Genomic DNA, 16,835 nt, shown 5'->3' with positions numbered 1-16,835 from the left:
AAAATTTTAAAATTTTATTTAATTATTTTTGTTAAAAATAATTTTTTTAAAAACAAAATTTCAATATAATATTACTTATAAATAACTAATTATTTAATTTTTAAAAATTTGAGGTATTACACCTAGTGTTCTCAATTCTCCGACGAACCATACCTAAAAACGAAAGAAAAAATTACTATCAGGCCACTCCACATAGCAAAAAAATCATACAAATTTCATACTAACGTGCCTAGAGGCACCTAAAAGACCGGGACACCTTCCCTCTATTCCTCTACCATTACCGCAATCATGAAAACTATGTTAAAGCAGTGGCATCCCCACTGATTTCCCACTACCCTTACTCAGAAAACAAAAAGCATAATGCAGAAGCAATAAAACAATACAGATGCGACAAAGGAGCACCAACCTAATTTTTTCAGTAAAAATGAACGAGAGAAGCACAAGAAACGGAACACATCACCAACAACGCAGTCGAAAGCAATTCCAAAAAGGGAATATGCAAAACACATGGGCAAGAAAAATGGGAAAAGAAAAGGCAATTACAGGCAAAGAGAATACAGAAAAAGGGAGAAATGAGCAGTTACAGTAACAAGGCAAGAAGAAATAATGTCCAAAAATTCCCAAACGTTTCAAAAATAAATGAAACAAAGGATAAAAAAGGCAAAAATACCAAACCTCTTTGTCCCATTAAACGTCATAATAATGCCTTGAGAGCCGCAACAGTTGTAGTCCCATCACCAAGAAAAGCAGCAAACAAACAACGACGCGACCAAGTACGCCAGACATCGCAAAATCCCGACCCCACACGAAGACAAGAATTGACGTCCCATCTGCCAACACGAGGGTCACGAACCCCCGATACCGTGAGGAAATAAGCTCACCCAGCGATGAGACTAAACAAGCATACTCTCCCGCTTCGAGGGCAACTCTTCTGGACCCGACCTTCGGCTCTCCAAACGGCCTCGCCACGACTCGAATTCCCGGGTTCAAGCCTAAATTGCAACCCAAGGTGGCCAAGAGATCACAAATCTCTAACTAGTATTCAAAATTCAAATACTTCCCTTATCTTAACCGATAGGATAAGATAAGATAGCACAACCAACTATATAAGGGGAGCAGGGGCCCCCTCAGATACGTTACACATTCCTATTCTTCACCTATACCTCTTAAATCTATTTTGACTTGAGCGTTAGAGTGTCTTTACAGATACCACCCTCCGTCACTCCAGAAATCCAGTTCCGTCACCACCTTGGCCACCGAGTCCCCAATTCATCTCACAACTCATACTAGTAACCTCTTGTACACCAAGACTCAATAATATGGTACAATTTATAGAGTCAATCTCGCCTAACGGTATAAGACTTTATTGTTGTTGTAAGCATCTAAAAATTGAATAGGTTTCACCGTTCTTTTATTTTTTAACCGATAAAATGAAATGATTCAGAGCATATTGATTACCATGAAAGAAAAAAGAAATAACTCCGATAATCAACAAGCAGTGCAACTAACTGCAGTCAACTAGAAACTTTATTTTAATTTTTTTAGAAGGAACATGAATTCAAATTATCATGAGAAACATCCAAAAAAATATTCAAAAAAATATTGTAAAAAGTAAATATCCAAAAAGAAACATTGTAAAAAGTAAATATCCAAAAAGTAAAAAACATTCAAAAAAACCAAATGAAAAGAAACATTAAAAAAACATCTAAAACTAAATGAAAACAAATATCCAAAATCATTGTAAAAAGTATATCAAAAACATAATAAAAAATATTCGAAATATAACAAAAAGAAACATTCAAAATCTAAGAAAAAAGGGATATCCAAAATTATTTTAAAAAATCCAAAACCTAACTAAACGAGACATCCAAAAATATTGAAGAATGTTTGAAAACTAAGGAAAAAATATATAAAACTATTAAAAATCTAAAACCTAAAAAGAAGACACATATAAAAATATCCAAAATAAATAAAACGAATCATCCAAAACCTAGAAGAAGAAAATCCAAAGCCTAATACAAAGAAATATCTGAAACGTAACAAAAAGAAACATCCAAAATCTTAGAAAACTAAGATATCCAAAATCATTTTAAAAATTTCAAAACCTAACAAAATAAGTCATCCAAAATTATTGGAAAAAGAACATCCGAAGACTAAAAAAGAAACATCTAAATCTATTTAAAAATATCCAAAACTCAAAAAGAAGAAACATCCAAAAACAAGAAAAATAAATATCTGAAACCTAAGAAAAAGAAACATCTAAAATTAGTAAAAGAATCATTCAAAACGAAAAACAAGGAGAAGGAGGTGGAGGCCGCAGTGTTCTTGCGTAAGGAGGTGAAAGGGGTGGTCGCACTTCTTGCACAGGGAGATGGATATCACGATGAGAAGCGTTTGGAAGGAGGCATGGCTTTGCGGCAGTGCAACAGCTAGTGACAGACTAGGAGGGGCCGGCAACACAAAGAGGCGAAGGGGAGGCGACGTTACGGCAGTAAAAGAGAGGGAGATTTCGGTCGTGCAATTCTTCCACGAGGAGATACACGTGACAGTGAAAAGCATTTGAAAGAGGAGGGGCGGGTGTGCGAGGAGATACACGTGAAAGTGAAAAGCATTTGAAAGAGGAGGTGCTGGTGTGCGATAACGCAACGGCTGGCAACAAACCAGGAGAAGCCAACGACACGAAGAGCGAGAAGAGGCGGCATTGCGGCAGCAAAAGAGAAGGAGATCGCGGTTGTGCCATTCTTTTGCGAGAAGATAGACGTCGTAGTGAGAAGCATTTGAAAGAGGAGGTGCGGGTGTGCGATAGCGCAACGACCGGCAAAGGACTGGGAGGGGTCGACGGCGCAGAAAGTAAGGGGCAAGTGACATCGTGGCAACAGAAGTCAAGACGGCATTAAATTTCAGGGAGGAATCAAGTAAGAGAACATAAGATGAGAAGACTGATAAACCACTATTTTATAGTTTATCTTGTACTTAATTGAGTGGATTTTATCAATCTTTCATACACTTATTCATACTAAATGCATGAGTTTACATTCTCCTTCCTGATTTTGTGCTATGATTGAAGACATGCTTCTTTGGTCTTAATTTTGCTATGTTAAATCCTCTCTTATTATCATTCGATGACTTGATATGTGTGTTAAGTGATTTCAGGGATTACAGGGCAAGAATGGCTTAGAGGATGGAAAGGAAGCATGCAAAAGTGGAAGGAATACAAGAAACTGAAGAAACTGCTTAAGCTGTCCAGCTTGACCTCTTCGCATTTAAACGATCATAACTTGAGTTACAGAGGTCCAAATGATGACTAACATCTGGGGCTTCAATTTGATATATAATTTACCATAGTGTCCGTACAGATAGGCGACGCGAATGCGTGCTCCACGCGGACGCGTCACAGTGACGAAAATTAGCGTGGCAGATTTCGTCCCCAGCGATTTCTGGGTTATTTTCGGCCCAGTTTCAAGCCCAGAAGACACAGATTAAAGGCTGAAAAATGGAGGAATGAAGGGAGAAGACTCATAATTCACTTTTCATAATTTAGATGTAGTTTTTAGAGAGAGAGGTTCTCTCCTCTCTCTTAGGATTAGGATTAGGATTCCTCTTAAAAGATTTAGGATTTCTTATTATTTCAACTTACAATTTCTTCTCAATTTCTAGGTTTAATGCTCTTTTTATTTATTCTATTGCTTTAATTTATGAACTCCATGTTAGAATTGAAATCTTTATTTAATATAATTTGAGGTATTTCAGACTCATGATTGCTTTCTTCTATTTATTATATAAATAATTTAGATTTTTCCCTTTTGGCTTGGGTTGAGTAATTGGTAACTCTTGAATTATCAAACTCAGCAGTGGTTGAAATTGGCAATTGCTGATTGATTTGAATTCCTATAACTCTAGTCTTTCCTTAGGAGTTGACTAGGACTTTAGGTGTTAAATTGATTTGTCCACTTGACTTACCTTCAAAGTTAGAGGTTGACTAAGTGGGAGCAAAATCAAATTCTCATCACACCTGATAAGGATAACTATGATGGGATTTCCAATTCTCATACCTTGCCAAGAGCTTTATTAGTTATTATTTTAACGACTTGTTATTTTACATTACTTGTTCCTTATTTTAAAAATTCAAAAATATTATTTTCCATAACCAATAATAAATCATACTTCCCTGAAATTCCTTGAGAAGACGACCAGAGGTTTGAATACTTCGGTTTATAAATTTTATTGGGTTTTGTTACTTGTGACAACCAAACTTTTGTACGAAAGGATTTTCTGTTGGTTTAGAAACTATACTTACAACGCAATTATTTTTGTGAATTTCTTTACCGATAGGAAATTCGTTCGTCAAAATGGCGCCGTTGCCAGGGAATTGCAAACATGTGCCTTATTATTGGTTATTGTAAATATTTTTCAAAAAAAATCTGATTTTAAAATTTTTATCTTATCTTATCTTATTTTTCAAAAAAATCAAATCTTTTTTTTAAAATCATATATTTTTCAAAATCCTATCTTATCTTTTTCAAAATCTTATCTTATCTTTTTTCAAAAATCATATCTTTTTTTCAAAATATTTTCTTTTTATTAGTTTTTTTTATTTTTCTCCTACTACTATGAACTCTTACCCCTTTGGCTATGAGTCTGGTTACAATTATGTTGCAGGAAGAGAATACTACAGTGAGAACAGGCATCAAGGTTGAAACAATCAAAGATGGGAGGAGCCACAAGGATTTGATCAACCCTCATGGCAACAACCACCTCCAATGGACTATCAACAACCATTCTGTGATGCATACCAAGATAACGGCTATGGTGAGCATTCTTTTGATTATCAACAACTACCACCATATGTGTATGAACCCCCTCATCAACATAGCCTTGGACCACTATACTCACAAGCCCCCTACAACCATTCACCTCCATATGACCCTAACCCATATCCACCATACCAACCACCCTATGAACCGTATGAACCATATATAGAACCACCCCAATTCCACCCGAATTACTCCCAAGAACCACTACCTCAATATACACCATCTCCATATCCATCAATCCAAGAGCACTATGATCCTACTTATGATAGCCGAGTACAACAAGAATCAAGGGATCGTCTCAAGGAAACAGTGGAAAAATTTCATGCAACCCTTTGCCAACTGGATCAAGCGATAAATCGATTACCTTCCCGACGTTCGGACATTCAAGGAACCCCTATGGCTTTATGTGGAGAATCTACTGAAGAAAGTGGCATGAAGGAGAAGTTAGAAACTCCGGTGGACAGTGAGCAGCACGATTTGGTATTGGAACAATTGGAAGAAGCTACGCCTGCCATTGAAGAGGAAGAAGTGGTTGAAGACTTAGGAGATGCAGAACCTCCATGGGAAACTCAAGTCACAGAGCCCCCTTCTAAGGAGTTTGAATTTGATGTTGAGGAGGGTGTACAACCTCCAAGGCATATCATGGTTGAAGACTTTGAAGGGGACGATCAAGAGATGGATTCAATCATTAATAAATTCTTATCTACATTTGAATCCTCTCCCATTGGACATGACATGGAGATTAAAGAAGAAGAAGCACAACCTCCCATGCCTTTGGTGAACAATGAAGAAGATCTTGAATCAGAAGAAAGCTACCAAGAGGAAGAGGTTGAAATTGAAAAAGTTTACAAAGAGATGGAAGAATTCAAGGAAGAGCACAAGGGAGTGGAGCTTGCAAGTACATTAGAAACACCTCTCCCAAGGTCATCATCCTTCACAACATTCGAATGGGTAAAATTTATATCTCTTGGCTTTCTAATTCCACTTGAATATGGGCTACTGGAGACGGATGGTCAACTTAGAGCTCTTTGTGGCATTAAGAGTAAAAGGAAGATGGTCAGTGGTAAGAATTGTCCTGCAAGGTTCATTATGGTTAGAAGCTTTAAGTTTAAATGCAAAGGTTGGTGTAGAGCTCAATTGAATGGGTCTAAGAAGTTATTTGGACGCTTCAGTGAGAATTCTAAGGCTGAACCACCCGGATGGAATCATGATAATCAACTTGAAGACGGGTGTAGAAACAAGATTTGGGATCCGGGAATATATGAGGATCAACTTTGGGAGCTCAAAGCTTGTGAGAATATCATCAACGCTTGGTGAATTTATTTGGAGATGTTGAAGCTTATTGGAAGTCCAAGCATTGGTGGCAGTTTCAAGATGAGTTCAAGCACAAGCCACCATGACAAGGAGCTCGCCAAATGTCCAACTTAAGGATTTTACCAAAAGTGCTAGGTGGGAGACAACCCACCATGGTATGATCATCCCTTTTTCAGTTTTAATTTTAGTCTGTTTTGTTTGTTTTTGAGTTTTGATTGAACCTGGAATCATGCATAACATTCATATTAGCATTGCATTCTGCATTTTGCATATTTAAAAAAAACGCCCGCGACGCGACAGCGTCGCTAACGCATCCGCGTCAAATGTGCGTTGGGAAGAAAATAAGATTGAACAGAGATTCACGCGAAAGTGTGACTGGAGGCGTGCCTTTGGCACAATTTGACCCACGCGACCGCGTTGCTGACGCGTCTACGTCATGTGGGAAAAATGCCTCCCACGCGTCCGCGTCACCCATGCGAACGCGTGGCCCTGTAAAATCGACGTAAACGGGTGTATGGCAGCAAGTTGTGATGGAGTGGGGCTGGAATGGTACTGGAAGCACAAATCCCATCACGTGAACGCGTCGCCCATGCGTCGCCCATGCGTCTACGTCACTTGCAAATCGCGCCAACCGCGCGAACGCGTGCTCCACGCGTCCGCGTCGCCTGCCGCACAGCTTATCCGGGTCAGCGCCAACTATCTTATCTTTTCTTCCCCAAATCTAAATCTTTTCTTTCCCTTCTTATTTCGTTCTTCCTCTTTTCTTACTTTTTTTTTCTCTTTCCATTGGTGTTAAAATTCTCTTCTTCAACTATTGCATCTTTTCTTGAATTATTCTGGTGCTTCATGACTTGTTTTATTCTGATTGGGTATTATTATTCATAAGTCAATGCTAATTTTTATAATACTGATATTCCTTTTGCATTGATATGCACTTACACTATCTTGCATTACCCACACTCTCTTCCCCATTGTTGCAACTTTTGCATTATTGATATGCCATGTGCTTTTATTATTTTCTCACTTGCATGTTGTAGCTACCATGTAATTGAGACCTTTATTATTTGGCATTAACCAACCCATATTTTATTTATTTTCTTATCTTTATTTATGGGTTACTTTTCCTCCTTTTCCTCTTCTTTCAAGATGGCCACCGAGAGGAAGAGAAAAGGAAGAACTTCTATATAGAGAGACAAACAAGTCCATCTGCACAATCCTTGGAGAAAAGCATCAGTTGAAGCAACTCGTCCACTTGCACATCTTAGCATGCATCGAGGACGGTGCAATCTTTAAGTGTGGGGAGGTCGATACCGATCTCCATGGGTTAGTTATTCTCTTCTCAACACCAATATCTTATTTTCTTTATTAGTTCATTGTTGCATTGCATAATAGATTGCATGTATAGTTGATTGTTTGCATTTAAGTACTACTTGGTTGAAAAATAATAAATTTCTTTTTAAGACCTTATTTTTGAAAATTTTCACTAATTTAAATTAAAAATTAAAATTTTCTGTGTTAAATTTGTTTGAAGTTGTATTTGGAACATGGTTTTTGAGGCAAAGAACACACAACCTGTGAGATTTTGAGCTTATTTATATGGTTACATTATTTAACTATAATATTCTATTCTTGTGTGTTTTCCTTCTCTATAACTGTAATCTATATTTTGTTCCATTATATATGTCCATTATTTAGTATATTTACATGCTTGCATATGATTGAGGCCATATTTTATTATTACCTCACATATCCCAAATAAGCCTACCCTTTTATGCCATCCTTGTTAGCCCCCTTGAGCCTTTTAACCCCCTTCTATTTCATAACCACATTACTAGCCTTAAGCAGAAAAACAAAATAAAAATTCCAAGTTGAATCCTTGGTTAGCTTAAGATAGATATTGTGTATAATTTAAGTGTGGGGAATTTTATGGGAACACGGGATGATAAAAAAAGTAGGGAATTAAATTGAATAAGTTATTTGAAAATTTGGGAAGCATGCTCATGTGAAATTAAAATAATTAAATTACCATGTGCATTGATAAAAAAAAGTTATTAAGTAATTAAAAAAGGGGATACAAAAAAAATATTACCCCAATGCAAAATAAAAAGAACCAATGCACATGGGACAAAATTCAAAAATAAATTTGGTGCATGAGTATGTAATACAAAAATGGAAAAATTTAGGTAGCTAGGTAAAGAACTTTGAAATTATATAAAATGTGTATGTTAGGTGAGATCTTAGACTAATCAAGGATTCACTTTGTTAGCTCACTTAGCCTTATATATACATCCTTACCTTTACCTCAGCCCCATTACAACCTTGAAAAGACCTCATGATGTTTGCATTGGTATGCTAAATATTTGTTGATTGGTTAGATGAAGAACAAAGTTTAGAAAGCATGATTATAGAAGAGTAAAGTGAATTACCCTATACACTTGAGAGACTAGAGTGATATACACTACCAGTGAGGGTTCAATGCTTGATTCTATGTTCCCTGCTTTCATAAGCTATCTTCTTACAAGTTTACTTGTTTTCACTGTATGATTTGTATTAGTGAAATTTGATTCATATTTGTCTTGGAGAACTTATTTACTTTTAACCAAGTCGGTAGAAACATTTTGCATGTAGTTGCATTCACATAGATAGGTTGCATTGCATACTCTCTATCATTCCTCTTCACTCCTTTATAGCTTCTCTTAAGCTTAGCATGAGGACATGCTAATGTTTAAGTGTGGGGAGTTTGATAAACCACTATTTTATGGTTTATCTTGTGCTTAATTGAGTGAATTTTATCAATCTTTCATACACTTATTCGTACTAAATGCATGGGTTTACATTCTCCTTCCTGATTTTGTGCTATGATTGAAAATATGCTTCTTTGGTCTTAATTTTGCTATGTTAAATCTTCTCTTATTATCATTCGATAACTTGATATGTGTGTTAAGTGATTTCAGAGATTACTTGACAAGAATGGCTTAGAGGATGGAAAGGAAGCATGCAAAAGTGGAAGGAATACAAGAAACTAAAGAAACTGCTTAAGCTGTCCAACCTGACCTCTTCGCATTCAAACAGTCATAACTTGAGCTACAGAGATCCAAATGATGTGGTTCCAGTTGCATTGGAAAGCTAACATTTGGGGCTTCGATTTGATATATAATTTGTCATAGTTTCCATACATCTAGGCGATGCAAATGCGTGCTCCACGCAGACGCGTCGTAGTGACGAAAATCAGCGTGGCAGATTTCGTCCTCAGCGATTTCTGGACTATTTCCGTCCCAGTTTCAAGCCCAGAAGACACAGATTAAAGGCTGCAAAGTGGAGGAATGAAGGGAGAAGACTCATAATTTACTTTTCATAATTTAGATGTAGTTTTTAGAGAGAGTTTCTCTCCTCTCTCTTAGGATTAGGATTAGGATTCCTCTTAAAGGATTTATGATTTCTTATTATTTCAACTTACAATTTCTTCTCAATTTCCAGGTTTAATGTTCTTTTTATTTATTCTATTGCTTTAGTTTATGAATTTCATGTTAGAATTGAAATCTTTATTTAATATAATTTGAGGTATTTCAAACTCATGATTGCTTTTTTCTATTTATTATATAAATAATTTAGATTTTTCCTTTTTGTCTTGGGTTGAGTAATTGGTAACTCTTGAGTTATCAAAGTCAACAGTGGTTGGAATTGGCAATTACTGATTAATTTGAATTCCTATAACTCTAGTCTTTACTTAGGAGTTGACTAGAACTTTAGGTGTTAAATAGATTTGTCCACTTGACTTACCTTCATAGTTAGAGGTTGACTAAGTGGGAGCAAAATCCAATTTTCATCATACCTGATAAGGATAACTAGGATGAGATTTCCAATTCTCATACCTTGTCAAGAGCTTTATTAGTTATTATTTTAACGACTTGTTATTTTACATTACTTGTTCCTTATTTTAAAAACCCAAAAATATTGTTTTCCATAACCAATAATAAATCATACTTCCCTGCAATTCTCTGAGAAGACGACCCGAGATTTGAATACTTCGGTTTATAAATTTTATTGGGTTTTGTTACTTGTGACAACCAAACTTTTGTACGAAAGGATTTTCTGTTGGTTTAGAAATTATACTTACAACGCGATTATTTTTATGAATTTCTTTACCGATAGGAAATCCGTTCGTCAAAAACACCACATCCAACTCAAAACTTTAAAGTAGTAAATTAATGGGTCTCTCATCTTATAAACTTCTCATTCTTCCTTGCTTTTTTGATGTGGGACTAACTTCAACACTCCTCACCCTTACAACATTAACCGTGATTTCTTTCAGTTTTCATTCTTCTGATCTAGATTGTCAATAACACGTTCTTTAAAAGTCTAGCAAAAACAGATTTCTTAAAAATTTAGGAAAAAAATTCTATTTATCTATCTTTTTATATTTCCACTGTGTTCTTTTGAGTATGTCCTCTGCTGAATAATTTTTATCTATTGTGATAAAATTCCTAAGCCCCAATTAATTTCTTATCATCTAATCTGTTTTTCACTCTTTTGTGAACGCAAAAATAAATTTTTAAAATTAGATTTATGACTAATTAATTGAATCCAGGTTGGTTATCCATAATTTAAAAAAAAAAAACAAACAAAAAACACAAGTTGATTGATTTATGTTTGATTACTACTTGATATATGAATATTATGATATAATTCTTTACGGCATTGTGCTTTGTTTGAAAGTGGCTCCCACGCCCGACGCACCGTCCTCTCTCCTCTTGTTCTATTATTTCTATATTATATATGTATATTTTTTGTATTACTAATACTATTCATCATTTTTTCCTCTCTCTCATCTAATCGGAATCTTCACCAGTTAATGTCAACTTTGAGCAGATAAGACTGGTGGATGTGTCACCACTTTTATTCGACCATTAACATTCTTATTATTCGAGGTATGCAGCAAATTTCTCTCTAAATTCCCTCTTTTCTTTCTTACTTCCTTCAAAAATAAAAAGCGTAGCTTAATTTTAATTAACTCTTTCCTTTTTCCCAGTTAGTTAATATGTCTGGGTTTTTGGATCATTTAGCTCTGTGATCATCAGCTCCATTTTAATGGTGGCGTCCTGGTCCATCTTCGTGTTTAATTTAATTTGATATTATTTATCCTTTGGTTCTGTAATTCAACCATAACTTTAGCATGATGCTCAAACAATTATTTCTCGGAAAACGTGTTGAAACATCCTTAGTGAAACAAAACGCAATTTAACGTGTTCTGACATCTGTTTTTTTTTTTTTTTCCTAAAGAAAAAAAATTCCTTCTTACTGTTACTGTTGAAAACCTTTTCTTTTATGCCCAATTGCCAATTTGATTTTGGGGTTCTTGTGTAAAAATTTGAGTGAAACCTTTTTATTTGACCATCTTGTCTAATTTGCTTAACTTGTAAGCAAGCATTAAAATATGATTATTAAATTATAAATTTTGAACTTTATGCAATTCGTCAGAATAGTAGTGTTTTCTCTTTCGTTGAATCAAAGCTAAGTATAGATGTCTTCTACATTATTGTATAATTATTTAATTTCTTTGTATATTCTTATAATATAACATATGATCTCCACCATATAAGAAAATAGTGGAAATTTTAGTGTCCAATTTGGTCAAATTTGCTCATCAATTTGTTGCAGGAATTTAGAAAATACTTTGTGGTAGAAGTTCCCAATATTTAGAGCTTTACAATAATTGGCAAATGGGGTCTGAAGGTCCTCCAGCGGCAATCACAACAGTTCATGTAACAGGTTTCAAGAAATTCCATGGTGTTTCGGAAAATCCAACCGAGACGATTGTGAATAATTTGGCAGAGTACATGAAGAAGAAGGGTTTGCCGAAAGGCTTAGTCCTTGGGAGCTGCAACATTCTTGAGACTGCTGGTCAAGAAGCACTTGTTCCCCTGTACCAGACATTGCAATCTGCTATTACCGCCAGGGATTCGGATTCCCAATCTTCGAGTTCCAACAAAATTATTTGGGTCAGTTGTCGTAGTTTTGGAATTTATCTTCATTAGGGTAGCTCTTAGTTACAGAATCATATCCAAATTTATTTATTTGGATTATTCCCATATGAATAGGTTATGAAAAATGTCACATAGAGAAATAGATCAATAATTATGGCCATTGACCAAGAAGCAGAATGTCTTATGATTCAGCAGTGTTAAGTCATATTCCTTGTGCACCTGTGTTTACCAATTGCAGTTTGTAGTAGCTACAGAGGACCTTAATTTTGTTTTAGAAAATTAAAAGTAGGAATTATTGACCCAAGCACCGGATAGGCAGATAGCATGTGAATGTGGCTTCTTGTTTATCGAAGTGCTCTTGTTAGAAGTTATCATGCAAGTATCCACCTATTAGTGTCTTGAGATAACAACTTAGGCATGAGAACCCTTACATAGGATTTCTGAAGGTGCCAAGTTGACTTGGATTTTGGTGTCATCCTTAGTCTCTAGTCATTTGATTAGATTTTCACGTCTGTGTCCTTGCATTCTTAATTCTGTTGTTGATGTTTATTCAGCTGCATTTAGGAGTAAACAGTGGTGCAACAAGGTTTGCTATTGAGAAGCAAGCTGTAAATGAGGCTACTTTCCGTTGCCCCGATGAAATGGGATGGAAGCCGCAGGTTCGATTAGAATATTGGCTTATTTAAAGCTTACTTTTATCTAACCTTAAGACCTTCAGAAATTTGCACTTTTTGCAATTGTATTTGTATGTCGCAGCAACTTCCAAAATAAGGCTATATTTCATTCACTGAAAATTTCACAACTTGTTATGTTGCAGAGAGTCCCCATTATTCCTTCAGATGGTCCAATTTCACAAATCCGCACAGTAAGCTGGATTCTTGACTTTTTATTTCTCGCATACTTGAATTGCTAAATTTGAGTATTTGTTGTCTTGGTGCTTAGTCCTGATATATTAACACAAAGCTTTCTTGTTCTCGCATATGAAAGATCATTCGTTTTGTGCCGTAAAGTTTACTCCTATCTTTTTTCATTGTTTTGATGGTCCTGATGCTGCAGCTTTCATGTAATCAATTTTCTCAAGTATCATTTAGCAGGCTTTTCAATTTCATAATTGCCTCAACAAAATTTTGGAATGACGATTCTCTCATGTTCCAAACTGTAAATTATAAAATATTTGAACATGGATATGATTTATGATAAGGCACTTTAGTGTCGAATGAACCATTTAGCCAATTCACCTAATGTAACAAGGTCTATTTGTGGTTATTGATTCTCCAATTTTTTCATGTCACATGGTTGGGTCCTACATCCTAATCCTATGTAGACTTCCCTTCCTGTGGAGGACATCACCAAGGCCTTGGCAAAGAAGGGTTACGATGTGATGACATCTGATGATGCCGGAAGGTTCGTGTGCAACTATGTTTACTATCATTCCCTCCGATTCGCTGAGCAGAATGGGACCAAGTCCCTATTTGTGCATGTGCCACTCTTCTTTACAATCAATGAAGAGACCCAAATGCACTTTGTCGCTTCCTTGCTAGAGGTACTTTCTTCCATATGTTAGTACCATCCAAGCGCATATGGTTTGTTCAGGTGTTGTAAAGCTTATTGATGGTGGATGAGTGTAACTCTGAGTGAAATATTCTTATAGTATGATATTGTTTTCGAATGGAAAAAACGGTTTATGAAAATGGTATAAGCAGCAGTGGCAATTGCTTTCACCATTAAATGTTTCTTATTCAAAGAAGCCTTTGAGAAGTGTCAAGACAATTTGGCACCTGCAGTGTTACCCTGTGAATAAATGTTCATTTTCCTTAATACTGCTTCTGCTAATGACTGTGATTTTGCTTATAAATGAATTGTCTCAGGTACTGATGTTATGTCCAAGCAATTTATCAGCCCCTTAATAATGTGATGAACTTCTTGCAAAATAATTAACTAATCACACCCTTTAACAAAAAGTCTAAAGAAAAAGCAAGAACAAATGTTCAAAAGATTAGGTGAAAATTTACATGTAATTATTTTTTATAATTGAGAATCGTTAAATGATATAACATATTTGACTAAATTTAATTTTACACGAAGATAATTTCGCATGAGTTTCTACCAAAAAATTAAGGACCATCGTTAATGATCTTATTTTTAATGGTTGTGTAAAGTTCCCGTAATAGATGGTTTAATTTTGATGCACTATTATATTATAACACAAGTATTTGATAACTTCATTAAGGTAACAATGTAACATTTATTTTCATGTTTAGTCTTCACCTAAACATACCATTAGTTCAATAAATCTAGTAACTTTAGATTTCAATGTAATAATATTCATTGAGCACTTTCATTTTCACCATTCATACGATGCTATTGCTACAGTACAGTTAACAATGAAATATTTACCCTGTAAATTAATTCTTGATTTTTAAATTTGGTTAATTAGTATTACAATACACATGATCAAATTGGCGTATATCATAAGTCAGAGTCAGTATAATGTCCAAATCAATGTCTTTTTCTTCTCTTCGAGTTTAAGGCATTTAACGTATTTATCGAAAAGAAATTAAGGAAAATTCAACACTAGGGGAATAACTAATATCAGAACAACGAAATTAGAACAAGGAGGAGTTGAGGACTAATTGCAAAAATACACCTCAAGCAAATTCAGAAACTAATGCTGTAATGCAGAAGCTTCTTCACGGTAAATACTTTGCATACATACTCCTTAAACACACGGAGTTGGGGACTCATTGTAATAGTAAAAATAACAATTCAAATGCTCTAAAGCACATATAATCTAATCTGAGAATACATAGATACTAAGAACAAGTGAGTATGAATGTTCTTGTAGCTAAAATTCTATCCCCAGTCCACAAAAGGAAGAGAGGGATATCCAGCTTCTGGTGGAGGCTGCAGTGATGGAGGCAAATTATCCCATGACAACCCTGTCCTATCTTGTAGTACTACATTTCCTGCATATCAATCATCCACAAAAATTGTGTCATATACTATAATAACTGTAATTAGTGGCTAGTAATGGCCAAAGTACAATGCAATAACTAATTAATTCAAGTGATACCAAATTATAAATCTTAGGAACCAAACTGAGCATGTTCTAAATCGAGTAAATACTCCGAAGAAATTGAGCTTTATCTCTGCATAAAATTCTAGTGAAACAAAAACTTATTACACTCGAATTAACAAACATAACCGAAAAATTATGACTATTTCTAAGCGCTGCGTTTGTTTAACAGCACAATACACGGAGACAATGACAAGAAGACACAAAATCATGTTTGACATATGACATGTCCATTCTAAATACTGAATTAGTATATTTCATGTCCTTCTGGATAGAAATCACTCAGAAATACCCATAAGAGAGACAATGTTTTTCTTTTTGTATCCTTTCATTATTCTTATTAATTTTTTTTTAGTTACATTTTTTATTATTATATTTTTTCTTAAATTTTGTATAGAAAAAAAAATGAAAACAAATTGAACTTTCATCATTTGTTCTTTTTTATATTTAGTTTATCACCAAACAAAATATAAAAATACTAATTTTTATATCTATGTTCTTTGCGTTTTGTTCTTCCACTCTGTTATTCTATTCTCAAAACCAAAAGCAGTAAGTACTAATTAATAAATTTACCTGACGGATTAGGCGCACTTATCATTGATGGGTGTGGTGCATTGTTGGCATTGGGATGAAGATATTTGCATGAGTTACCATAACGACAAAATCCCTGAAATAGCCCCAACAAAAACCAGAGAAAGAAAGAAAGAGTGATTGACTAAAAATATCTAATTCCAGTGTGTTTGGGAGTTCAGCAGTTGAGATTTGATTACATACAGTGTTGACAAAGTTATAGCAAAGAGGTTGAGGCATGCCTTGGGGTAGTGGTGCATTAGAAGGAAACTGCTGTTGTTGTTCAAGTTTGAAGGAATCATACCAGCGAGCTTTGGCTTGTTGGTGCTGAATACCTCGCTCATGTCGCTTCCGATCGGCCGCCGTGTCCGGAAACTGCTTGTCGCAGTAATCACAGTAGAACTTTCTTGCCGGCATTTTCTATGTTTTACCAACACTTGGTGCTTGTTTTTGGGTATTTTCCTAACTGGTCTTTTTGTTAAAGGTCTAGCAGTAATTTTATGATTAAATATTAGTGAAATCTTAGTGCACTCAACTTTATGAAATTAATAATTAAAAATTATTAGATAAAAATTCAGTTATCATCTTTCACTCAAAATTCACTATACCTAAATTTTCACCTTAAATATTTCACATAAAAATATCTCCTGCAACTGCAACGTCGTTTTCTTACCAATTTACTCATAAACATGGGTTCAGCATAACTAAGGACCATATTAACCACATTAAACTGCAAATCAAATAAAGATGAAAAGCGAAAGAAAAAGAACAAATACCAATCAATTGTTTCTCGTTCGGCAAAAACTATATCAATTACGCCGAAAGAAGTTTCAGTGACGCGGAGAAGGGGAGAAGAATAGACGGTGGCGCTGGCTGGCTCCACTTAAGACAAAAATGCAAGAGGTACCTTCGGTAGAAAACGAGAGGGGTTCAACGTTCACGAGAACAAAGGAGAAAGCTCGAATTGATGCAAGGGGAATGATAAATTTTTAAATACGAAGAATCTGACCAGGCTCTTAATTTTTTTTAACAATTAAAGAAATAAAATATAATTTTTAATTTTTTAATATTTTTTTT

General features: G+C 35.1%; 2 protein-coding genes across 6 annotated transcripts; one reads left to right on the top strand and one right to left on the bottom strand.

Moving 5' to 3' along the window:
* Positions 1-10,912: 10,912 nt before the first annotated feature.
* Positions 10,913-13,930, top strand: LOC107465122 (uncharacterized). 2 transcript variants are annotated; one of them, XM_016084111.3, is made up of 5 exons: positions 10,913-11,056; positions 11,787-12,127; positions 12,667-12,771; positions 12,930-12,977; positions 13,437-13,930. In XM_016084111.3, the coding sequence occupies exons 2-5, from the start codon at positions 11,849-11,851 to the stop codon at positions 13,674-13,676; spliced, it is 672 nt and encodes a 223-aa protein (XP_015939597.1). In that variant the 5' UTR covers positions 10,913-11,056; positions 11,787-11,848; the 3' UTR covers positions 13,677-13,930. The 2 variants fall into 2 exon arrangements, with proteins under 2 accessions (XP_015939597.1, XP_020987818.1); XM_021132159.2 differs by having other exon boundaries at positions 10,915-11,056; positions 11,898-12,127.
* An 830-nt stretch (positions 13,931-14,760) lies between these two features.
* LOC107465110 (zinc finger CCCH domain-containing protein 3) lies at positions 14,761-16,722 on the bottom strand. 4 transcript variants are annotated; one of them, XM_052254582.1, is made up of 5 exons: positions 16,535-16,722; positions 16,379-16,411; positions 15,963-16,244; positions 15,762-15,855; positions 14,761-15,078 (listed from the first exon to the last, which is right to left on the bottom strand). In XM_052254582.1, the coding sequence occupies exons 3-5, from the start codon at positions 16,173-16,175 to the stop codon at positions 14,966-14,968; spliced, it is 420 nt and encodes a 139-aa protein (XP_052110542.1). In that variant the 5' UTR covers positions 16,176-16,244; positions 16,379-16,411; positions 16,535-16,722; the 3' UTR covers positions 14,761-14,965. The 4 variants fall into 4 exon arrangements, with proteins under 4 accessions (XP_052110542.1, XP_015939587.1, XP_015939589.1 ...); XM_016084101.3 differs by lacking the exon at positions 16,379-16,411; XM_016084103.3 differs by lacking the exon at positions 16,379-16,411 and having other exon boundaries at positions 15,963-16,220.
* Between the last annotated feature and the right edge of the window lie 113 nt (positions 16,723-16,835).

The sequence above is a fragment of the Arachis duranensis genome, chromosome 9 (genome assembly GCF_000817695.3).
Source record: "Arachis duranensis cultivar V14167 chromosome 9, aradu.V14167.gnm2.J7QH, whole genome shotgun sequence".
Classification (NCBI taxonomy): domain Eukaryota; kingdom Viridiplantae; phylum Streptophyta; class Magnoliopsida; order Fabales; family Fabaceae; genus Arachis; species Arachis duranensis.
Note: the sequence above shows the minus strand (reverse complement) of the source record. Positions and strands in the feature narration are given on the sequence as shown.

Excerpts from the sequence above, each read along its gene's own strand:
- LOC107465110 (XM_052254582.1), bottom strand. The coding sequence starts at position 16,175 with ATGCCGGCAAGAAAGTTCTACTGTGATTACTGCGACAAGCAGTTTCCG. Across the intron at positions 15,856-15,962 it reads GCTATAACTTTGTCAACACT|GGATTTTGTCGTTATGGTAA; the intron begins GTATGTAATCAA and ends GGGCTATTTCAG. Across the intron at positions 15,079-15,761 it reads AAGTGCGCCTAATCCGTCAG|GAAATGTAGTACTACAAGAT; the intron begins GTAAATTTATTA and ends ATTGATATGCAG.
- LOC107465122 (XM_016084111.3), top strand. The coding sequence starts at position 11,849 with ATGGGGTCTGAAGGTCCTCCAGCGGCAATCACAACAGTTCATGTAACA. Across the intron at positions 12,128-12,666 it reads GTTCCAACAAAATTATTTGG|CTGCATTTAGGAGTAAACAG; the intron begins GTCAGTTGTCGT and ends ATGTTTATTCAG. Across the intron at positions 12,772-12,929 it reads AAATGGGATGGAAGCCGCAG|AGAGTCCCCATTATTCCTTC; the intron begins GTTCGATTAGAA and ends GTTATGTTGCAG.